The sequence below is a fragment of the Callionymus lyra genome, chromosome 3 (genome assembly GCF_982586985.1).
Source record: "Callionymus lyra chromosome 3, fCalLyr1.hap1.1, whole genome shotgun sequence".
Taxonomy (NCBI): Eukaryota; Metazoa; Chordata; class Actinopteri; order Syngnathiformes; family Callionymidae; genus Callionymus; species Callionymus lyra.
The window spans coordinates 28,070,550-28,094,077 of NC_141820.1; the positions used below are offsets into that span (position 1 = coordinate 28,070,550).

The following is a 23,528-nucleotide window of genomic DNA, read 5'->3' on the forward strand; positions in this document are numbered from 1 at the left end:
GAGGGTCAAAACCCTTCATGCCTTATGTCTGTGCTATTAAATCCTAATGGAAAAGACTGGAAAAAACAACTAAACCCTGAAATTCAATAGAAGACAAGCAAGTCTTCTAGATTTTGTCTAATGCATATTTTTAACAAATGTTAAATAGTTGTAAAGTCAAGGGAAATGTCCTGCTCTTCTACACAGCATTTTAGGTAGTTTAGAAGCCAAAGTGAGCTTCTTCCTGGTCAAGATGACTGGATGGATTAGATTACAGTATTACACTCCAAAATATGAATTCCAATATTCAAGCTCAAACATGTTCTCACTTCTTTCCTGCAGCTGACTTTCCCCAAAGCCAAACTTATGTTGATGTCGAACCAAGAAGATTTGAATGATTGGCACCAAAGCCTGAGCTCTGCCATCAAGTAAGTACCAGTCATACGTGCGACCACAACGTTTTCTTTAAGAATTTAAAAGGAAGTTGTAAAATAATAAACTGCTCTCTACAGATGATTTTCTGTTAAATAGTATCACATAAGCATAACTGAATATGCTTTTATTATAATTGGTCCTATATAAGGTTTACATTTTTTAAACTAAATGTTTTACTGTAGATGCAAATCCTAACTACAACTCTGTATAAACGGATAGATGGATGGATTGATGGATAGATAGATTATTAAAACAAAAAAATAAAATATTAAACTAATTAAATTACATTTAAAGCAATTTTCTCACACCAGAGATAAAGTTAAAGCAAAGTTATTATTCACATTTTAATATTTTCTATCATGATTGCAGTTACACTGTTCTGACACTGGGGGCGCCAGAAACAATATTTTAACCTCATTTATTGCTACTTTAACCCTTGTGTTCTCTCAGGGTCGAGGTGACCCAACGACCTCCACCACGGCATGTGTATTTATGGAAGCCAGGGAGGTCGTTCATATTGACCCAGAGACAACACAAGGGATACCACAAACATACTTCAGGCCTCTGGGTCACCTTGACCTTGAAAGAAGGTTTAAGGTTAGGAACTTGTTATGGCAAAGTTAGTTTTCGATACTACCCTCTAACAATTGCCAATTCCAAAATAACGAGAAATGATAAAGAGTGTATGTTTTGTCCGAATGTGGTCCGGAGAGCTTGATGGTGTACGATTCCGTGCACCTCAGGACTCCCCGTCTCTCGGGCGTCACTCTCTCCTCAACATTGATCAGTCAGACTTCAGGAATCTGTCTCGCCTCCTGGAGGAAGATCCTGGTTAAAAAAAAAAACGCTAGTTTGGAGGGGACCAACAACGCCGAGGGCCTCGACCCCACGTCCCCGACCGGGCTGATTAGTTCATCAGTTTGTCAGAGAGCAGAGCTTGTCAAAGACCACCCGGCAGACGGGGCAGCTGCGAGCCGAGCGTCGGGGAACTCCGGGGAGTGTAATTAGCAGCAGTGGAGGGCCGAGGAGAGGACGAGGCGGAGGAGAGCAGGGGTCAGCAGGGCGGGCACCACCGGGGAGAGCAGGGCTGAAGGGTGTGTGTCCAGACCAAGTTGAATTATTGATTCAACAAAGACTACACAAGTCCAGCACTGACAGTCTTAGATGATTCATTCATGGTTGTCGGCTCATTTGGCACCTTGCGTTCATTAGTCAGTCTTCAACTCAAAGTATTTTTTATTTAATTATTACTACTGCTATTACTTTTACATTCAAATAGACCCTTATTTTCCCTCCTCAGCGAGCGACTTCTTTAGCAACCAGGTCAATTCTCTTCCACACTAGTTGAACAATGAGGAGAGAAGAGGATCGTAACACAATTAAACTCAAACTAACCTTTATGTTTGCGACGTCGACCGCATCCACAACCCTGATGTGAGACCATCTGACGTACGGATCCAAGACTTAAACCAAAGATCCGGGGACCAGACTGGACCAGTATTTTTGTGACCTTCAATCTGTCGGTCTAACATGTATTAGAATGTTCCGTTGTTTGATTTCCGTCAGTTTAAAGCTTTTTTTAATTATTGAAAAGGTCTTGCAGTGATGTTATCTTGCTGTCATCACCAGGCCTCGGCAACAAAATGGTTTATTTAATAAAAAAAAGACTTAATGAAGTTGTCACAATTTTTCCTCTGTTCAAATATTCATTACTTTATCTCTTCTAATATTTGGATTTTCCCTTCTCTTTATGTTATGCTGATTTATATGCTTAGAGACGGAAGTGTAAAAATACAAAAAGGGGTTTTATTACACTACCTCTAAAAGACGGTTACATGAACATCACATACAAAATAACTCACAAAACGAATTTGTTTTAAATAACAGAAGAAACAAAGGTTTCAAGGCACAGTCACATGTATGGCTTGTGCTTGTGCTGAGTTTGTAATAACGCACAAAAATGTTTCTTTATTATATCAACGTGACTGTTTTGGGGTGGCTAAATATACACCTTCATTCTGAGAACTCAGGAATCCTACCTCACTATGGTCACTGGTGGCCTAGTGGTCAAGACTATGATGAGACTGTTAATACTACAATAACTTTATTCACGTGTATTGCAGGAAGTTGCAGTCCAAGCAGACTGTGATCCACCGAAGAGAGGAGTTCAGCGCACAAAACTTTGACTCAGCAGTTGAAAACTTGGAGGCACCAAACGGCAGCAACAACCCGAGTAGAAAGAGGAACATGGTATGTGGTCTCACCTCGACATACTGACGAATATTAAGATATTGTATGTGTTTATAATAATAAACTGCTCTTTAACTTTGTTTTAAGCTTAGGAAAGATGAATTTGTCAAAAATAGTGGAAGTAATTTTGAGTAGTTTAAAGCATTAAATGAAAATTGAATCAACATTGGTATGATCCTTATATAAAATATGGATTATGTAAAAGTACAAAAAGTCAATTATAAATCATTAGCATGGCAGAATGATTTGTTGTTAGCTCAAGATAATTGGCCTCAACCATGGCAAGCATGTTTATAATGTAGTAATAGATTTTTTTACTAAATTGAATTAACATTGCATTTACTTTCTTATTTAGTTACTCATATGAACCAAAACTACAAATTTAAAGCGATATATAGAAGTGCTTAAATAGCAAAAAAGAATTATTAGTATTTTGTTAACTGTGTTTTAACTTTTGTGATGTGGTTATATTTGTTATATATAGTATTTATTTTTTGGTATTTTTCAAAATGATCTTTATTTTATTTGTTTCTACTCAATAAAGTATATATATATATATATATATATATATATATATATTTATTTATTTATTTAAATATCTGTACTCAAAATTGTTCACAAACGTATTGTATTCCCCTTAGGTAGTTGATGAGAAACCTACATATTAAATATTCTTTTTATAATATTAGAAATATATATATTTTATTTTTTTGTACACATGTGGTTTTGAGTGACAGTTTCCTCTTTGATGATGCATTTCCTTCTTGTTCCAGGTGAGTGTGGAGGCCAGTGTTGCTCCTCAAAGTGAGAGCAGCGCCCCAAAGAGGATGAAGCCTGACACTGCACAGTCCAGGTGAGCTCATGGAACCCGAACATAGCGACTCTAAATGAAGCTCTGCAGTTATTCATTCTTGACTGAATGTTTTGTATCACATTGGTTTTGATCATCTCTTTGAATGTGTGTCCAGCAGTTCAGAGGCGTCCACCTCCAGCTGTGTTATCCTCTGAAGGATCACTTTCACTCTCAGCCTTTAGTCTTTCTGAGAGTTTCACTTCAGAATATGACGAATGTCACACATGTATTCCTATGTTTTAACCTTTTACCTCTTCTGTGCAATACCTATATTTATCTTTCAGCTGCTTCCAAACCAAACATGGCATTTTAAAAATCTGAATGAATGTGCTTTATAGTGACAAAATCCTCTAGTACAAATATTTAAAGGGAGATTTAATAATTAGTTTTGATTCTATTGGGCTTTATAAACATTGCTCAGGATTCCTCTCAGGCTTTAAATCATTTTTGAATGAGGAATATGTTTTTAATGTAATTGATTAAAGTTGATTACAATATATATATATCTTTTTTTTAATATTCATTAATTGACTAGTTTTAGATTTCTGTGAATCAATATCAACGAGTTATACCCACATCAGCCACAAGTGGTCAGTGTTTCTCTTGTAGCAAATAAAACCTGAAATCTCAACCCGGGCTTTTTTATTAACAGTAAATCTCGTGAACAGCGAGTTTCACAAGTGGCAATAATTGATGTGTTTGATTCACGGGCCTGAGCATCTATTAAACAAGATGAGTAATAGTCAAAGGATTTGCTTTTTATCTTGAAAGGGAAGTTACACTGAATCCGGGGAAAATGAATTATCTTTGTCATTAAGTTTGTCTAAAAGACAAGAATATTAGTTTGACTTTATCAAGAACATATGTGCTGCTTACTAACACTGGGCATTGTGACTTTAAATTAGACGTTTTTTCAACATGTCGCATTATACTTTTCTAAACCATTTTCATATATTTACCTCGTAAAAAAAACTGTTTTGTTATCATAAAGTCAGCTTTCAGTGACTTTATTATTTTATCACTCACTTAAATGTATCTTAACTAAACACACACTTAAATATATCTGTATTTGAATCTGAATGTTGAATTCAACTAATCCTCACATCCTGTCCGTGACTGAAACTGTTACTCTGATCACATGACCTCAGAATAAAATATCAAATCTTTTCTTTTGAAGTGTTTCCTTTTGTTTCCACAAGATGTCGACAAAGAACGTTTGATTTTGAAGAGGTACGCTGCAACCGTGTCTTCTATTATTAAGGATTCTAAATGTTGTTTTTTTGACCTCCCTAACTTTCATTAGCGAGTTCTTCATGATTTACTCATTGTTGACTTTATTGTCTTTATTTACGACAGTTATTGTTCACAAAAATGAAATATTTGTCAAATGTCCAATGCCTTTAAAGTTAAAACTTAAACAAGGTTTATTCCGTCTGTGTCACTGTTGTTTGATGAAAGAGGCAGTGAAATATTGAAAACCTTTCAGAATTGGATCAAACAAAATTTGCGGCCAAATTATAATTATGTGTCTATTTTCAGAGCCCACTAGATGGCACTCTCTCCTCTGTCATCCATTGCTTTGAAGAGCTATTCTATTGAAACCTTACATGGGTTTTTAACTGTGGTCAGAAAACTCACTTTTATTTTGTAAAGAAGACTGTCATGGAACCCAGACTATTGCTATCAAACAGGGTTCCCACTGATCCTTAACAAAAATCTTGAAAGTCATTCCATTCATCTAAAAATAAGGTTTTAATTGGCATTAAAATGTCTTAAGTCAAATTCTTAAAGTCCTAAAAATGAAATATTGTGTTTTAGCAACCCGCCAAATTTCCTTTTCGTCGCATTTCCAAATGTGGTTTACAAGGAATTATTAAAGCAGTGCTTCATCACATTTTTACACTATTTTATTCATATTTCCTGTAATGGTTGGTTTAATTTTGAACAGTATTGACTCATGTAGTAGAATAACTATTTTATTAACTATCAATCTTGTTTACTTTCTTCTCTGATGAAATATTTGATAAAGGTGTAACCAGAGTGAAAGAGGTTTTTTCTCTGAGCGACAGTCATGTTAGAAGTTGTTACTGCTTCTGGAAACATGACTGTTTGTTCCTCTGTGCTCTCCTAGTGTTCAGAACATCTCACTGCAGCTTCAGTCACTTGTTGCTGTTTTGTTTTCACACTCACTCACTCACTCACTCACTCACTCACTCACTCACTCACTCACTCACTCACTCACTCACTCACTCACTCACTCACTCACTCACTCAGTCAGTTACTCACTCAGTTACTCAGTCACTCACTCAGTTACTCACTCAGTCACTCACTCAGTTATTCACTCAGTTATTCACTCACTCACTCAGTCAGTTACTCAGTCACTCAGTTATTCACTCACTCACTCAGTTATTCACTCACTCACTCACTCAGTTACTCACTCAGTTACTCAGTCACTCACTCAGTCACTCACTCAGTTACTCCGTCACTCATTCAGTCACTCACTCAGTTACTCAGTCACTCACTCACTCACTCACTCACTCACTCAGTTATTCACTCAGTCAGTTACTCACTCAGTCACTCACTCAGTCACTCACTCACTCAGTTATTCACTCAGTCAGTTACTCACTCAGTCACTCACTCAGTCACTCAGTCACTCAGTTACTCACTCAGTCACTCAGTCACTCACTCAGTTACTCAGTCAGTTACTCACTCAGTTACTCACTCACTCAGTCACTCACTCAGTCACTCACTCAGTTACTCACTCAGTTACTCACTCACTCACTCACTCAGTCACTCACTCAGTTACTCACTCAGTTACTCAGTCACTCACTCACTAACTCAGTCAGTTACTCACTCACCCACTCAGTCAGTCACTCAGTTACTCACTCACTCACTCACTCAGTCACTCACTCAGTTACTCACTCAGTTACTCACTCAGTCACTCAGTCACTCACTCAGTTACTCACTCACTCACTCACTGACTCACTGACTCACTCACTCACTCACTCACTCACTCACTCACTCACTCACTCACTCACTCACTCACTCACTCACTCACTCACTCACTCACTCACTCACTCACTCACTCAGTCACTCACTCAGTTACTCACTCAGTTACTCAGTCAGTTACTCACTCACTCACTCACTCAGTTACTCAGTCACTCAGTCAGTTACTCACTCAATCACTCAGTCACTCAGTCAGTTACTCACTCAGTTACTCACTCAGTTACTCAGTCAGTTACTCAGTCACTCAATCACTCAGTCAGTTACTCAGTCACTCACTCACTCACTCAGTCAGTTACTCACTCACTCACTCACTCACTCACTCACTCACTCACTCACTCACTCACTCACTCACTCACTCACTCACTCACTCACTCACTCACTCACTCACTCACTCACTCACTCAGTCACTCACTCAGTTACTCAGTCAGTTACTCACTCACTCACTCACTCACTCACTCAGTTACTCAGTCACTCACTCACTCACTCAGTCAGTTACTCAGTCACTCACTCACTCACTCAGTCAGTTACTCAGTCACTCACTCACTCACTCAGTCAGTTACTCACTCAATCACTCAGTCACTCAGTCAGTTACTCACTCAGTTACTCAGTCAGTTACTCAGTCACTCAATCACTCAGTCAGTTACTCAGTCACTCACTCACTCACTCAGTCAGTTACTCACTCACTCACTCCGTCACTCACTCAGTCACTCACTCAGTCACTCACTCACTCAGTCAGTTACTCACTCAGTTACTCACTCTTACTTATTTACTTTTGGTCTCAAATGTTTCTCCACTGCTCCACTGTGACAGCACGTCCTCGCTGCTCCTAACATCAGCGTTAACTCAGTCAATGTATTCAGACTCACTCACTCATGTTTAGCCTCTGAACTGACGTGAGTCACGGCTGGGATACGTTAATACTTGAACATGTCTTCGTCACACGAGCGGTTACAGAGGAAGTGACCTTTGTTACATTTGTGTTACATTAAAACGCAGAGAAAGATAAATTGATCTTTTTCATTTGCTTAATGCGTTATTTTTTTGCTACAGTAAAAAGACGACGACTTGTATATTTCATGTCAAAGAAAATCAAATATAGATATAAATACAATAATACTGGAGTAAAATAAGTGATTTTAAGAAGAAAAAAATGTATATTTTGGTATTGTATTATACATTTAAGATAAAACTGGTATTATTTGTTAAATACATACTGCATATTTTCCGAATTCAAAAATAAAACAAAATTGAAAATTATGATTGGATAAAATATGAGAAAAAAATAACGAAGAAATAAATTGAAAAAAATATATATAAGTGTATTTTTTCTTATAATAAAAGTAATGTTAAAAATGATTTGTGCATTAAAAAGAATAATTAAAAAATATATGTCTTAAATGTCTACGGTGAAAAATAAATTTGATTATTGTTTTTCCTTTCAAATTACACTTTTAAAAATAAATATATTATTTAATCCTGTTTTAATTAATTGACGTACTTGATACTGTCTCTCTTTGTGATATTCAACCTTGTTTGATTTTTAATGGAATTTCAAAATCAAACATAAGTGCATCTATAGAGTGTTGATGAAGGGTTCTAGGAAGACGCAAGTCTCGGCCTCTTCACTCCAGCAGCTGCCCCCTCGACCCGGTCATAATTCTGTCAGAAGGCTTATGAACCACCAGCTGCTGAATGAGTTCAACATCTGAAGAACATGTGAATGCCTCGTATGTATGTGTATTTGACCTGCCATGGTGTCCATCTCGTCGCGTTGTCTCAGATTAAACCAAGTCGGACGTCAGATCAGAGGTCCTGGTCAGATGATGTCATAGATGATGTCATAGATCCGTGGGTTAATCATGGAGTCAGAGACATGAAAGATCAGTGATTGGATGAAACATTCCTGCAGTTATTGATGAGCGTGTATTCGTGATTCGAGTTGAGAAGATAAAGCCTAAGAATGTTCGTCAAATCATCCATCCGTCTTCATCCTCATCATACCTGACCCGCACAGGTGTTGAGGAATCAGTCCTGAAGCTTCTGCTGGATCTTGATTCGGATCAGAACTAGTTGAAGCAGGATGGAGGGATTTTGAGAGGATTAGGATGCAGATCCGGCAGCTTTAAAGACTCGGGGAAGTCGTACTTTGAGGCCGGACTCATCAGGGTCTGACCAGAACCACATGTGGGTCAGAGAGACCTTCGTCTTCCTGGGTTTAAGGAACCAAACATCTCCGACGGTATTATGTTACTTATTTGAAAATTCTTAACCATGGATTATAGGGCAAAAAACAAAGAAAATCCTTTGTTGAATTGATGTTTTTTTTCCTCATCTCAGATGAGGAAAGATATTTTAATCAATTTAATAATAATGAGCGGACACATTCAAATGTTTGTGAGAAAATAAATGTGTATCTTGAAGTTTAAGATAATGTGTGTTAAATGTTTGTCGTCTTCTACTTGATTTGATTGTCAAGAGTTTGTTGCTGTTTTCTTTTCACGACCATCGTCGATCTTTATCATTTAACTTCAGGATTAACACACACGGTGACTGTAGAAATGGATTTTCAAATCTTCCAGCAACACTATCTGTTTAAAATGTTGAGAATTTGTGCAGATACGAAGAATTCAATTTTAACTAGTGATGGGTTCATGAAGCAGTGTCATGTCGTTTAGAGGTCAGTAGGTGGCGCCATCAGTTTAAAAATGATGTTTCTTTAGAACAGTTGTTCAAGTAAAAGAAAAATAGTGCAGAGAACGCCATCTAGTGGACTCTGAAAATAATTACACTGCTTCATGAAGCTTCATAAAACCATCACTAGTTATCATATGGACGGAGCGTGATTGCAATTGTGTTTTTCATCTATTGAAGTTCACTAGTTTTCTCTAAAGCAAGTCAAGACAGAATTCATATTCAGGAGGTCGGAGGTAAAGGTCGCGGCAGGATCAAGTAACGCTCGAATCCCTCCATCAATTCAGCAAGTTTTACAGCAGCTGGCGATCGAATGTCCATAATCACGAACCCTTGCAAGTGTTTTTTATAAAGTCTGCTTCGTTTTATTTAACATTTTCAAATAACTATTTTTCTCCCTTAGACTTATGGAACTTTTTTAAGTGTTAATTATTTTTGGATTTTGTTTTGCAAATATATATATATATGTATTATTATTATTATTATTATTATATATTTTTATACATAGTCATCTTTTTTATGATCCTTGTCATGTTTTTGTAATGAATACATTTTTTCATCACTTTTTTTTTGGTTTATCCTTTAACATTAAAAAAGCTTTTTTTATTTGTTATAAAATATTTCTTATTACTTTGTATTTTTTTTAAAAATAATCAAAAAAAACACCTTTACTGTTGTTTTATGGTCAGCTTGTCATGGAAGTTGATTTTCATTTTTATACAACTCTTTTTTAATTATTATATTACACTCTTTTAATTGATTTATTACGTGATATTGTCCCTCTTCATTACTTTTAATTTTGGTCAACCTTTTATTTCCAATGCAATTTCAAAATTTCAAGCATAAGTGCATCTATGAGCTTCTTAGCTTCAGCAGCTGCCCCCTCGACCTGACCTTGTGAAATCCGAATACAATGATAGTTTGGAATGTTTGGTAAAAAAACTGTATTTATAATGCACAGGGTGGAGCTCATAGAGCAGCTCTGAGCGAACACGTCAAAGAAGAGTCAAAGAAACAAAGGAGTCACAGTGAAAGTACAGTTTGTGTTACAGAAGTAAACACAGGATCCTAACATTAAACACAAAGTCGTCTCACACCGACTTCCTCCTCTTGCCGAACACGTTGTTGATGAGTTTGGCCATGGACTTGGACCCGCTGGGGCGTCTCCTGCACTCCTTAGCTCTACCGCCGGCACCGGTGCCGTGCACCATCTTGGAGAAGATGAGCGCCACCTCCTGGTACTGCTCCGCCGCTGACAGCTCGTAGAACTGGCAGCGAAGTTCGTTGCCGAGACACTGACCCTCCTCCCTCGTGACCTCCCTGACGTGACCCAAGTCCTGCTTGTTGCCCACCAGGAAGACGACGCACTCCGAGTCCCTGGAGGTGAGAAGAGAAATACTCAGTCTTGGTGTTGTGAGGTCGTGTTTCTAAGATTGAATTTACCTTTTGGTAAACTTCAGGTGAAGTTGTCTGACCTGGTGGACGGCGGCTTTGGCGGCGAGGAAGGACGAGCGGTCGCTGATGTCGTAGACCACAATGAAACCGTCGGCCCAGTGGATCAGGTCGCCCGGGGAGAACTTACTGGACTGAAACAGAAGCCCAGACAAACAGTAAAAATGAATGTGGGGGAAGTATTCTGTCATGGCTAGCTAGCCTCAGTTAGCACTAGGGCTGGTCTGATGAAGCTTCATAAAACAGTGTCATTATTTTGTCCACTAGATGGCGGTCTCTGCACTATTTTCCTAATTTTGAACAACTGTTCTAATGGAACATCAGATAATTTTTAAACTGATGGCGCCACCTACTGACCTCTAAACAACATGACACTGCTTCCGGAAGCTTCATCAGACCATCACTAGTCAGCATAGCAACATGTATGTAAATCAAGTGTAGTAATTCAGTTTCGTTTCGGCCAGTATGAGGAAAATAAGCTCAAATAGAAAGAATACATAAAGAAGTTTGCATCTCCAGTTAGCATTTTATTAATGTTAGGCTAATACTAGCATTGTAAGCATATCTGCTTGAATTAAAACAAAGTATCTTTCTGTCTGTGAACCATAAACCTTAAAAAAGTTTCACGTCGATGTTTTCTTTTTATCACTACTGCTTGATATGACGCATGAAACGGGAAATAAATAAAAACGGCAAATGTAAGTCAAAGTAAAGAATAGGCTCGACTCACAAAATGGCGCACCAGCGGTTCCATCAAGGGTTTATTTTTACTGCAAGACTTTAGTGGGTCATGTGACTGAATCACTATAATGGCAGTGAGTGGGAGACGGCGATTTTATTAATTTCCATCATGACTAAAGTATGTCAAGTATTTTACCAGGAAGATAAATGGGGAAATTGATAAAAAGGAAACTTTCATTTAGACCCCTCATGTTTCATGTTAAAATTTTTTTATTGCATTCGCTTTTATCTTGAAAAATTTAAAGTTCAATTAATGTGTTGATTAAAGTGTGTCTTTAATAGATGTTGGACTCTATTGTATCATCCGTATGCGTCTGATTTCTACAAAACTCTGTTTTTATTGAAATATTTACATTAGAAAATGTGCTTAAGCCCCGCCCACCGAAACTGTTTTTCTGGAGATTAAATCTTGTTTACCATTTGTGATGAGAACATTTAATTTATGTGTTTTTTGTACCGTAACCGAAATAAATGATTTCATTATTATTATTTCATAACCGCGCCCACTCTGCTGTGATTGGTCAAACATCGAGGTTTGTCCAAGTGACTTAGCTTATTATTATGTCATAATGGACTCCACTCGTAACCTCTCGTTTGCCAAGATTTGTGACGGGGGAGTACTTTATAAAGTACTAACTTCAAGACATGGTCATGATGAAGGACTCACTACATCTTGGAGACGAAGACTTCAACATTTGAAACATGTTAGTGAGTCAAAGAGTTGGGTTTTAACATTAGCTGCATTTTAAGGCCGTCAGTTTATGAAGGACATATTTTTTCAGTGGAACTGACCTGAGAACAGGGCTCATAGAGTTCTAGGTTCATTTGCCTCCCGTCCACTGCCAGACGCTTCCTGTAAATACATTCTGCCGTGCGGAGAGAAAACAAACAAAGGTCAGGAGAAGAAGTGGACAAGACGTGAGGAGCACCAGCAGTAAAACTGATCCTTGCTTTCTTCATGTCAGAAATGAACCCCTGATGTCAGCGAGTTCAACATCACCGGGATCAGTGGTGTGTTTTCGGGGGGACAAAGGGATCCATTCATGTGACCAAGGTCGAAGAGAAAATGCATCATTTAGTCACTGAACCTGAATGTGGAGATGAACGCAAGATTACTTGAACAAAGCTCTATTGAGCTCTGAAAGTAAAATCACTGTTACGGGTAAAGGAGTCGTAACTGTTCCCTGAACAAGAGATGGGTGATATCTGCACTGAGACCTCGTGTTAGAACCTACAAAATATATATCCATAGTCGTTTGCTCATCCGTTTCCATAGCAACAATTCAATACAACTTTCACCTGGAATATAATGAATAACTGAGCCGGTTTTTATTCAGAAACGGAATACTATGTGTGTAATATTATTTCAAATTAAAACTATTAAAAATAGAAGTTGCATGTTTGTTTTTTGTAGTCTTTGGCCAAAAGAGTGGTTTCTTAAATATTTTACTTCAGTTAAAGTATTGCTTCTCTGATCAAATTGAACTTTGGTACAGTTTAAAAATCGATTCATAAAATATAAGATTTTTCATTGGAAGCAGCAAATGCAGTAAAGCTCAGAATAAATATTCTAAAGTAAAATGCATATTATTACTGATTTTCAATATATAAATTCAGATTAAATGTGAAATGTTTTGGATTTATATGCACAAAGAAAACGGATATATTGCAGTCATGACAGTACATTAACAGATATTTTAACCCCCAAATTATTTATGTCAGAACACCCGGATTGTCTTTTAAATTAATTTAAATGTAAATATTCATATGTTCTCTTCAAGTCATGCACGTGTTAAAAGACTGACACACAACGAGTTACCTGCAGAAGAAGAATACTCGCCGATGAACCTCCTGGTCAAGAAGCGAACGATCAGAGCTGCAACACACGAACTTTCTTCTCAACAATGAAGGACGAAAATAAACTTCTCCATAAAGCATTCGAACCCTCGACCCTCCTACCTGATTTACCGACCCCTGCACTGCCCAGCACCGCGATCTTCGTCTCGATCGTGTCGTCGACGGTGCGATGCGAGCGCAGATGTCTGTGGAACGTCATGTTATCTCTGAGCCCTCAGTCAGAGCAGGAGCCGCACGAGCACTGCCGAGGATGCACGAGCGGACCCGAGGGTCAGCATCCGCGGGGCGGGGGGGCGTGTCCTTCCACTCATGTTTATTTTATAACGTCGCACTGAAATGAAGAGGAAATTAATGATAGTAATACATTTTATTTGTATTGAACTTTACATTTGGTCAACAAATCTTAAGTTGCTACAGTTTTAAGTAAGTAAGTAAATTATATTTAAAGAGGGTTTTTCTAGACAAGGCTCAGAAAGTGCTTCAACAATCAAAATAATACTCAATAAAATATAGACTTAAAAGATCAAGATAACGCCGAGAACAACACAGGAGTTCCAAAAAAAATCCAGGAAAAGCCTGCAGGAATAAAAATGTCACGGGATATAGACAAAAACAAGCTAAAGACGATAAAAACAAGACAGTAAAACACTTAACAGTATTAAAAATGTAGGTGTTGTTGCCTCTAAAAGCATCTAAATGGCAATTCGACAGAGAGAATTAACAACACCGTCAAATAATTTTGATTATGACAATTTTTATGTACTTGGTGTAAGGGGACAAATAATTCCCATCATCCCAAATCATGCTGTTTGTTGTTTTCACAGTTGGATGAGTCACTTGAGTCGAGCGTCATTGGTCGCCCACTCGCTCTGTTAAAGTCTGAGTTTGGACGTCGGTACCAACAGATGGAACCCCAGACACTCTTGATGTGAGGAACTGAGACGTCAACAGAGAACTGAGCGTCGAAATGCAAACTTCAGTCCCAGAGCTTCGTGATCCTCAGACAGATTTTCACCATGTGTTGTGTTTCCCATGTGTGGATTTGACCGAGGACTCTGGTTTCCTCCCACTGAATTACTGATTCTCATTTGTTCAGTGCGAATGATGGTCTATCTTTTCACGCCTTATGAAGTTCTTCAGACACTGCTGGGTTCTCCTGCCTCTCACCCTGAGAAGCTGGGACAGACTCAACCACCGTGAAACCAGCGGTGAAATAGACGGCTAGAAGAAAAGCAATGAACCGATCGTGACTTCATACTGTGGATAATCTTAAGTAGATTTGGTCACACGTGTACACCTCGTCTTCCACCCTTTGGATTCGAAGTATAATCACAAAGGTTGGTTTAATGATGAACGACTTGTTTTTGCTTAGTTTCTCACCTACTTGGTCTGGTTTTGGTTGGACTGTATCGTCAGGAGCAGGCAATCGACTTCCTTAAGGCGGCTCATAACGCACTGTGACTTTGTTAAGCTTTCTCAGGGAAGACTGAAAAAATAACACCGGTCACTATTTTTTACACACCATAATATGCGAGACCGTCATTGTCAGGTATTGCTCCGCAAAATTTGAGTGAGAAAACAAAGACCAACTAAGAAAGTACATTTTTGGAGGTTTCTTCCTGACTTTTTGAATGATAAACAACATTGTTTCATATATTATATATTGTGTCTAACTGAACGTATTAGAACAATTAATTTCCTCCATATTTGCTAGGTGTGTCATGTTTTGTTTGTAAAGTATTCAAAAAATTGGTCTGATGGAAATGAGTAAAACCACCGTCACCCACCCACTGCTATGAAAGCGCTTCAGTGGGAGGTATTTCTGTGGCAGTTTATCTTGACTATGAAAACACTTGAGAAAAAAATGTTTTATTTAAAAACGTACAGCACGTCTTATCAGTACACCGTTGGCATATTCTTCTGAGCTTGTCTTCTCTTTCCTTCTGTTCTACTCTGAACAGGCTTTCATTTGCTTCTCGTGTGAGGAGGCAACGTCAGCCGTAAAATCATACATTTTTCCTCTTTATCAGACATTATTTTAAGAAAACTATTTCCTCCGCTCGCTTTATCGCCTTCTACAAACATGAGAAAGGAGGCTGTTTATACCACTGATATCAGACTTGGGATCAGCTGGTCCGACAGTTATGTAATTCCCTGCTTTATCTCAATCTTTTCCATGAAACATACAAGTTGTGTTTGTACTTTGGTGCTAAAAGCACTTTAGTCTCTGTTAACCGGAAGAAGCTCTCGGCTGCGATATTTAGCCTCAGAGGCCAGAAGTCTCCAACTCTGACGGGTGATGCCAGACTGCTGTTGATGGAAACTATCTTAAAATAGTTTTAAAGAAATGTTAGACTTGACAGCTATTGGTTATAAAGCCAAATATATATATATATTTTATCAAATGGTGACACACACAGTTAAATAAATATAGAATAATAAGTAAAAAAAAACTCATCCTACTGTAGTAAACCCCTGCAAGACTTTCTCCTTAGAATTTGAAATAGATAGATGGATGGATAGATGGATGGATGGATGGATGGATGGATGGATGGATGGATGGATGGATGGATGGATGGATGGATGGATGGATGGATGGATGGATGGATGGATGGATGGATGGATGGATGGATGGATGGATGGATGGATGGATGGATGGATGGATGGATGGATGGATGGATGGATGGATGGATGGATGGATGGATGGATGGATGGATGGATGGATGGATGGATGGATGGATGGATGGATGGATGGATGGATGGATGGAGAGTAAATATTCAACTTACATACCGTATTTTCCGCACTATAAGTCGCTCCGGAGTACAAGTCGCTCCAGCCATAAAATGCATAATAAAGAAGGAAAAAACACATATAAGTCGCATTTTTTGGGGAAATTTATTTGACTACCACCAACACCAAGAACAGACATGTCATCTTGAAAGGCAATTTAAAATAAAAAATTGAATAGAGGCAACAACAGGCTGAATAATTGTACGGTATGCTTACGTTACATGACACAACTGAGAACGTGCCTGGTATTAACATAACATATTAAGAGTTATTCAGATAACTCTAGCATAAATAACATGCTAAGAAGTTTACCAAACCATCCGTAACCATCCATAACTCCAAATGATTAAAATCCAATGAAATCTTCATCATCAGTGTCACGTTTAAACAACTCCGCTAATTCCGGAGGTAGAAGACGCGGCGCTTCCTCTTCTATGTCGAAATTATCAACACAGGCCTAGAGCGCCCTCTTGCGGTTTAGTGGGAAAATAACATGTGAAATGATATACCGGTAATAATGTGTTGATAATTTCACACATAAGTCGCTCCAGAGTATAAGTCGCACCCCCGGCCAAACTATGAAAAAACAGTTCTCCGTAAAACAAAAGCAATATTTCTGTACCAATGCTCAACCAAACAGAGTCAATCAGAAACACCTACTGTCACTTTACAGGACAGATGTAGGACAAGACCACGTCAACCATGTTCTTGACTATAGGCGGTAAAGGATGAAGCTGAAAAGTCGCACTGTGTGCCAACGCCATCTCCCAGGCGTCCACCCAACGAACATTCACGCCTCGGAAGACGGCCTGAAGTATCTTATTATGCTGCATAGTGGTCCAGTCGCTGTTGAAAACTGCTTTATGCACGGACAGTTCTTTTATATTCCCATTCCGGATTACAACCAGGGTGCTCGGGGACCTGCTCAGCAGTTCTACGACTGCCTTGCGAATGCTGTGCAGGCGTCTGAGGTACACTATATCGGGAAACGAACCAAAGTGAGCCCAGATCCCCAAAATGACGACTGTGTTCGGTCCCCCCTCAAGGGCGTCGAGCTCATTCGCAATATAAGGAACCTCTCTGACCGAGATACTATCGATACGAATGGGAACGCCATGAGGGCGATAGTTCACTATGATGTTGTTTCCATAGTCAGTCGCCATGTAAGGTCCAGTCTTCGGGCCGTTGTGGAAGTTAAAGTTTAGGAGACCTTAAATAAAATGAAACATTAAGAAACAATGTTTGTCGTCACATTTTATAAATGGTGAAGTACCTGGTAGCTGAGCAACGAGGTAACTGTACCACTGCCTGATGGTGGAATCTCCGTACATGTAGATCTTCTTTCCATGTAGACATTCACCCATGGCAGACGAGTTGTTAAAATGCTGAACTGTGGTCCCCTCCAGGGCCCGCCACTCGTCGTTGACGTAAAACCCAGAATGTCCAAAGTTGTCGCTGGTTTTGTGTAGTTGTGATCGACCTAAAGAAGAACATTTAATTAGATGGTTAAAATATCTATGTGACAATCAAACTCATGATAGATTTTATATTTATATAATTTATTAAAAATAGCATAAGCAGAACATACCTTGAATGAAATATTTCGGACCTAAGATTAAACCAGTAAAAACACAATAAAAGCAATAAAAAAAACTCTAATTGAATTTCAACCAATCAATAATAGAGACTACTTCACATGAGGTATTAGGAAAGTACTTCTGGAACAAGAGTACACGGGTTAAATCAGCTAAAAGCCAGATTTAAAAGATATGTAACAGTCGTTGCCGCACTTTCTACGCTTGGACTGTTCCAAAGACGATTGACATAACCGTGAAATGATGACTCGTCATATATATATTGTTGGGAAAAAACAGTCAAAAGACCTGAAGAGTCTGTTGGTCAAAGCCAATGAGATACAAAGGAATACCATGAAGGTGTTTGAAAACCAGTAAAATAACAATGTCTATGTAAAGCTGTGTGTCATCAGCATAGCTGCGTTAACTAGTGCTGGTCTGATGAAGCTTCATGAAGCAGTATCATTATTTTCAGAGTCCACTAGATAGCGGTCTCTGCACTATTTTCATCTGTTCTAATGAAACATCACATCATTTGTAAACAACGTGACACTGCTTCATGACGCTTCATCAGACCATCACCAGTGTTAAATCATTTCCACTCCAGTTACCTTTCTCTTGTGGCGACACGTTCACAAACGCTGGTCCTTCAGAGCTGAGTCTCACTTTCATGGTGACGTCGCTGAAACCATTACACACGGATCAGGAAATGTATCAATATATATATATATGCTGAATGTAAATCAAGTATAAACAAGGTCTAAGGGAAATTTTGTGGAAAAATGTGTTTTATGCTAAAAAAAAAATTCGGGGTATAAAGAATGTGCAGGGAATTCTGAGGGGTGGCACTGTGACGGATATATCGACAAAATCAAATACGTTTGAAAAGACCCAACGGCCCGAAAAACAAAAGTGTTTGTGGTATCCCTTGTGTTGTCTCTGGGTCAAGGTGAACGACCTCTCCGGCAACACAAGGGATACCACAAACACATTTTTTTTCGGCTTTCGGGTCACCTTGACCCAGAGATAACACGAGGGTTAAATAATACTTGATCAGATGAGATTTAATATTTAACTAAAAATGTTTATTTATTTTTTAATTGGTGACCAAAACAACACCCCGTTTGTGAAGTTGCTGAGTCATGAAAGTTGTGTTCATACATTATTGTAGATCAGACCCGGGCAAAGTGTGGCCCTTTGACTGTATTTATGCGGCCCTCGTAATATAAAAGTATGATCATGTACAAATTGTTCTAATGCATTAAAAAATGTTTTTTGTATTTATTATAGATTAACATTTTCACATTACAACACTAATGTACTTTTCCCCTCCTTTTTGCGTGTAATTTTTTTAAGTATATATTAATCCCTCAAAATATGTTTTTAAAGTTAGTTGAAGAAATGTTTTAAAAAAAAAAAGCTATATATACAAGAATAAAATTGCAGCTTATTTAGCTTAATAAAAGTCACAGCCTTATGACGAATGTCCTTTTTTTTTAATGGATTTTCTCTTCTTTCTTTTTGCTTGACGGCCCCTAACAACATTCACATAATTGAATGTGGCCCTTGAAGAATTTTAATTGCCCACCCCTGCTGTAGATTGAAAATGTGTATCGTAACACAGATATCCAAGCTCACTTTTTGAAAAGATTATTTTCACCAGTGTGTAAACTTATAAACAGAAATCCTCCTGAAGAATGGCTGATTCTGGTTTCACAGCCCAGATGTTTTGGCTTGTAGCAGAACCACGGCTCCCCTTTGTGGACGTCGGTGAAGTCGCACACTGGCATGTTGGCGGGTCGCAGGCAGTAGTTGCACGTCGTCTTTTCGGAGACGGATTTCAGGCGGAAAATACTTTTGAAGTAAACTCTGTCTGGATTGTCCTGGTTCAGTCGTCTTAAGACCGCGACCGCCTCGCTGGGGTGGAGAAGAATCACCTGTCGGAACCGAAAGATTAAACACAGATCGAAGACTTTCACGCTCAAGTTAAAGAGGTTTTCATGGCCTCACCTCGATGTAGGCACTGCCGGCCCAGAGTAGAGGAAGCGAGGCTGTGTAGGAGCCGTTTTCATGATCGATGACGTGTCCGGCTACACCAGCCTTGAGATTCTTGTTCAACATCCGGGCTACTATGACATCACCTCCCGTCTTCTTAGGGTCGCCCGGAGAGTTCATCATCGTAATTCTCACCGCCAGCTCGTCCCCAACACGCCACCCTTGACTTCCTCTGTCGATAGTAAAACTACTGGCAAGAGCGTCAGTGGACTTATTGCCGAGCGTGAGAGGTGTTTGAGGCCAAGCTATTGAGTCCAAAATGAGTTGCTCTTTGAGGGAATACTGGGCAGAGGAAAGTGAAAATGTGCAAGAACCAACATTTCCTGTTGTATTATGAGTATTTTTGGGAAGAACAATATTTTTGGTTTTATTCTTTGTTGTCAGTGGGTTTGCAAAATTCTGTCCCTAAAAGAAAAATAAATGTGGAGATTAGATTTTTTTTTTACTCTTGACAAGAGAAAAATGGAGGTAATTCACCTTTGAAACAATATATCGACCGAGTTGCAATTCATTTTGAATATTGATTCATTGCGTCATGTAGCTACTTCCATCCATCCTCGACCACTTAAATGAGACTACTTCCCTGAATATACAGTGGCTTGCAAAAGTAGTCGTACCCCTTGAACTTTTCCACATTTTATCACATTACAAGCCACGAACATTAATATATCTTATATATGTAATTTAATGTGAAAGACCAAAACAAGGTGTCACACAATTGTGAATTACAAGGATAATTATAATTATATAATTTGTTTTCACAAATGAAAAAACTAATAAGTGCAGAAGTAATCCAGTGCAAATAATTGCCTTCAGGCGTTGATGACTGAATGACAGAATGTTGACCTAATGGCTGAATAGATCCACCCTTGTGTAATCTAACCTAATTACTCAGTAATCTCTCAGTACAAATAAAGCGGTTCTGTGACGGCCTCAGAGGTTTATTGAGAGAATATTTGGGAGCATACAGGACCATGAAGTCCAAGGAACACACCAGATAGATCAGAGATTAAGTTGTGGAGATGTTTAAAGCAGGGTTAGGCTATAAAAAACATTTTTCCAAGCTTTGAACATCTCACAGAGCAACTGTTTAATCCATGATCTGGGAATGGAAAGAGTCTGGCACGACTGCAAAGCTACCAAGACACGGCCGTCCACCTGAACTTACGTGGTGACCCTGGACCAACTGCAGAGATCCACAACTCAGGTGCACCCCACAAATCTGGCCTTCATGGAAGAGTGACAAGAAGCAAGCCATTGTTAAAAGAAAACCTTTAACGGTTTGCCAGAAACCATGTGAAGCACACAGCAAACATGTGGAAGAAGGTGCTCTGGTCAGATGAGACCAAAATTAAACTTTTTGGCCTAAATGCAAAATGTTATGTATGTGAACACTGTCAAGTATGGTGGTGGTAGCAAGATGCTCTGGGGTGGCTTCTCTTCAGCAGGGACAGTTGGTCAGAGTTGATGGGAAGATGGATGGAGCCAAATACAGGGCAGTCTTGGAAGAAAACCAGAGGTTCACCTTCCAGCAGGACAACGACCCTCAACATAAAGCCAGGGCTACGATGGAATGGTTTAAAACCAAACATCTTCATGTGTTAGAATGAACCCAGTCAAAGTCCAGACCTAAATCCCATCGAGAATCTGTGGCAAGATCTGAAAACTACCATTTCATAAAAACGCTCTCTATCTAATCTGATCTCTATTCTTGAGTTGTTTTGCAAAGAAGCATGGGCAAAAATCTCAGTCTCTGGATGTGCAAATCTGGTAGAGACATACACCAAAAGATTTGCAGCTTTATTTGCAGCAAAAGACGGCTCCACAAAGTAATGGCTGAATACTTTTGCACACTGCACTGCACTTCAGTTTTGTATTTGTGAACATTTTTTAAATCACGTATAATTTTCTTTGTAATTCATAATTGTGTGTCACCTTGTTTTGGTCTTTCACATTAAATTCTAATAAGATATATTCATGTTCGTGGCGTGCAATGTGACAAAATGTGGAAAAGTTCAAGAATACTATTGCGAGCCACTGAACATGTTCTCCAGCCTGTCCTCGGGATGAACTGTGCATTTCGACACATGACGGGAGCCATCCTGGCTTATCTCGGGCAAGAGTTGGAGGACACCCTGGACAGGAGGCCAGCCTGTAGCGCGGCACAAATGTAGATGAACTGGTCATGCACAGATTAAAATCTAGCGAGTTCGGTAGGAAACCAGGGTGTGCGGAGGAATACACCCTAGCTTGAGAAGACAGATAAGAGAGTTCTGTCCTGTGATACTACCAACTGCTAACGTAACACTACACTCTAAACTGAAAATTATTTTATTGCGCCGAGGCCAAAATCTTACCCTGAACCTTTGTGTTCTCTCTGGGTCAAGGATGACACATTTGTTTTCGGGCCATCGGGTCACATCGACCCAGAGACAACACAAGGGTTAGCTCTCCTCCCCCAGATGCAGTGAGTCCCTCATCATGACCATGCTTTGAACTTATTACTTTATGAAGTTATCCCTCGTCTGAAATCCAGCCAGCTGTAATTACGCCCCGCATTGTTTATAGAACGAGTCCCTTGGAGGTGGAGACTCCCGGTATTGATGATGGAGAATCCATAGACTTTGAAAAAAGATTACAAGCTCTCCTATATGGGATGCTAGAGGGGTTCGCCTACTTTCGGATCCTAGCACGCCAACGAAGGTTCCTCCTTATATTGTTAACAATATCATTTCATTCAATCAATATAATCAAAACATGTTTTGTGACATTTACCTTGTTGCTTTCTTGGTTCAGTGACAACAGAATCCAAAACCCGATCCTCAGGAAAATCAAGAATATGACCCCGTTCATGCAAGCGATCATGTATTTCTTCATGATTCAAGGTTCTTCAGGTTCTTCTGCCTTAAAGAAGAACAGAGAAGAAGTTGTTGTATGTTTCTAATAACCACTCATCAAGATACCTCTTAAACTACATATTGCATATGAAGGACCAGCACAATTTTGAAGAGGTAACGAAGTACACATGATTAAATCTTTATTTTTTTTTTAAGGATTTAAAAATTGTAGGTAATCATTTTCTTAACAATGTGTTAAGTAACAACTTTTACTGATCTTGAACAAAGGAATCGATGTAAAAACGAGCAGAATAAACGTGTATAAGTTTATAACATCATAATCACATTTCATCTTGGTTCAAATAATACAGTACATGTCTGAAAGGGAAAGCGGGAGAAGCGAAAAGCTTACCTAGTTCTGCCCCCACTGCTCAATGTCTCAATGTCTCCTGGTCAAGAAAGGCGCTTTACTAATTACTACTTATTACTTACTTACTATTATTGTTAAAATTCATATATTACTAGTATATTTATATCCATGACAACTTATGCACCGCCTTTGAACAATTTCAAGTGAATAACAAACATGTGTGAGCGATATTTTCTAATCTCCTCCTGAGGCAGTTTTAGACTAGTTTGAACGCAAGTAAAAAATGATATTAAAACAATAAAGCTTTAATGATTAAAACATTTATTGTGAATGACGTAACATTTACTTTATTCATTCATTCAAAACCACGGGTGGAGTCAATGGCAGAATATTCCAGCCCTGGATGACCTTAAACTCCGTTTCCATTAACCTGAACCATTTCTGGACGTGCTGACATCTTTGTAGCATATAGAATGAAAGGCCACATATTTATTTAATTAAAAAAAAAAATCATGTAACATCAATAGGTTTACTGCAATTTATTTAAATATGAAAGAAATATCCGAAATATCCATCCAACAGTTTTACAAATAATAATAAAAAAGAAACAAAATAACACACTGAAGCATATCAATAT

At 38.6% G+C, this 23,528-nt stretch overlaps 3 protein-coding genes across 6 annotated transcripts in view; 1 reads left to right on the forward strand and 2 right to left on the reverse strand.

The window, feature by feature from the left end:
* Nucleotides 1-4,683, forward strand: part of arhgef39 (Rho guanine nucleotide exchange factor 39) — a 44,990-nt gene extending 40,307 nt beyond the window's left edge. The window contains exons 9-12 of one of the 2 annotated variants that reach the window (XM_087787370.1): nucleotides 322-407; nucleotides 2,538-2,664; nucleotides 3,438-3,517; nucleotides 3,633-4,683. In XM_087787370.1, the coding sequence (XP_087643496.1) occupies nucleotides 322-407; nucleotides 2,538-2,664; nucleotides 3,438-3,517; nucleotides 3,633-3,672 (333 nt within the window). In that variant the 3' untranslated portion in view covers nucleotides 3,673-4,683. The remainder of the gene's footprint in view (nucleotides 1-321; nucleotides 408-2,537; nucleotides 2,665-3,437; nucleotides 3,518-3,632) is intronic. The other variant, XM_087787371.1, reaches the window with a different exon arrangement.
* A 5,472-nt stretch (nucleotides 4,684-10,155) lies between these two features.
* Nucleotides 10,156-13,499, reverse strand: rergla (RERG/RAS-like a). 3 transcript variants are annotated; one of them, XM_087787377.1, is made up of 5 exons: nucleotides 13,367-13,499; nucleotides 13,227-13,301; nucleotides 12,200-12,273; nucleotides 10,690-10,800; nucleotides 10,156-10,591 (listed from the first exon to the last, which is right to left on the reverse strand). In XM_087787377.1, exons 1-5 carry the CDS (start codon nucleotides 13,461-13,463, stop codon nucleotides 10,397-10,399), a joined length of 552 nt encoding a protein of 183 aa, XP_087643503.1. In that variant the 5' UTR covers nucleotides 13,464-13,499; the 3' UTR covers nucleotides 10,156-10,396. The 3 variants fall into 3 exon arrangements, with proteins under 3 accessions (XP_087643503.1, XP_087643501.1, XP_087643502.1); XM_087787375.1 differs by having other exon boundaries at nucleotides 10,658-10,800; XM_087787376.1 differs by having other exon boundaries at nucleotides 10,658-10,800; nucleotides 13,227-13,283; nucleotides 13,367-13,498.
* Nucleotides 13,500-16,717: 3,218 nt separating this feature from the next.
* LOC148084281 (NXPE family member 3-like) lies at nucleotides 16,718-20,942 on the reverse strand. Its single transcript, XM_087786067.1, has 6 exons — nucleotides 20,853-20,942; nucleotides 19,640-19,966; nucleotides 19,268-19,566; nucleotides 18,241-18,311; nucleotides 17,329-17,535; nucleotides 16,718-17,265 (listed from the first exon to the last, which is right to left on the reverse strand). The coding sequence occupies exons 1-6, from the start codon at nucleotides 20,940-20,942 to the stop codon at nucleotides 16,718-16,720; spliced, it is 1,542 nt and encodes a 513-aa protein (XP_087642193.1).
* Between the last annotated feature and the right edge of the window lie 2,586 nt (nucleotides 20,943-23,528).

What these genes read in the sequence shown, in the direction of transcription:
- rergla (XM_087787375.1), bottom strand. Translation starts at nt 13,463, where the DNA reads ATGACGTTCCACAGACATCTGCGCTCGCATCGCACCGTCGACGACACG. An exon ending in TGCAGGGGTCGGTAAATCAG is followed by an intron (nt 13,302 to 13,366) that starts GTAGGAGGGTCG and finishes ATTGTTGAGAAG; the next exon opens with AAAGTTCGTGTGTTGCAGCT. An exon ending in CACCTGAAGTTTACCAAAAG is followed by an intron (nt 10,592 to 10,657) that starts GTAAATTCAATC and finishes TCTCACCTCCAG; the next exon opens with GGACTCGGAGTGCGTCGTCT.
- LOC148084281 (XM_087786067.1), bottom strand. Translation starts at nt 20,942, where the DNA reads ATGGCTTGCTTCTTGTCACTCTTCCATGAAGGCCAGATTTGTGGGGTG. An exon ending in GAAAATAATCTTTTCAAAAA is followed by an intron (nt 18,312 to 19,267) that starts GTGAGCTTGGAT and finishes TAATGGTTTCAG; the next exon opens with CGACGTCACCATGAAAGTGA. An exon ending in CGTGTCGCCACAAGAGAAAG is followed by an intron (nt 17,536 to 18,240) that starts GTAACTGGAGTG and finishes GTTCTTCTTTAG; the next exon opens with GTCGATCACAACTACACAAA.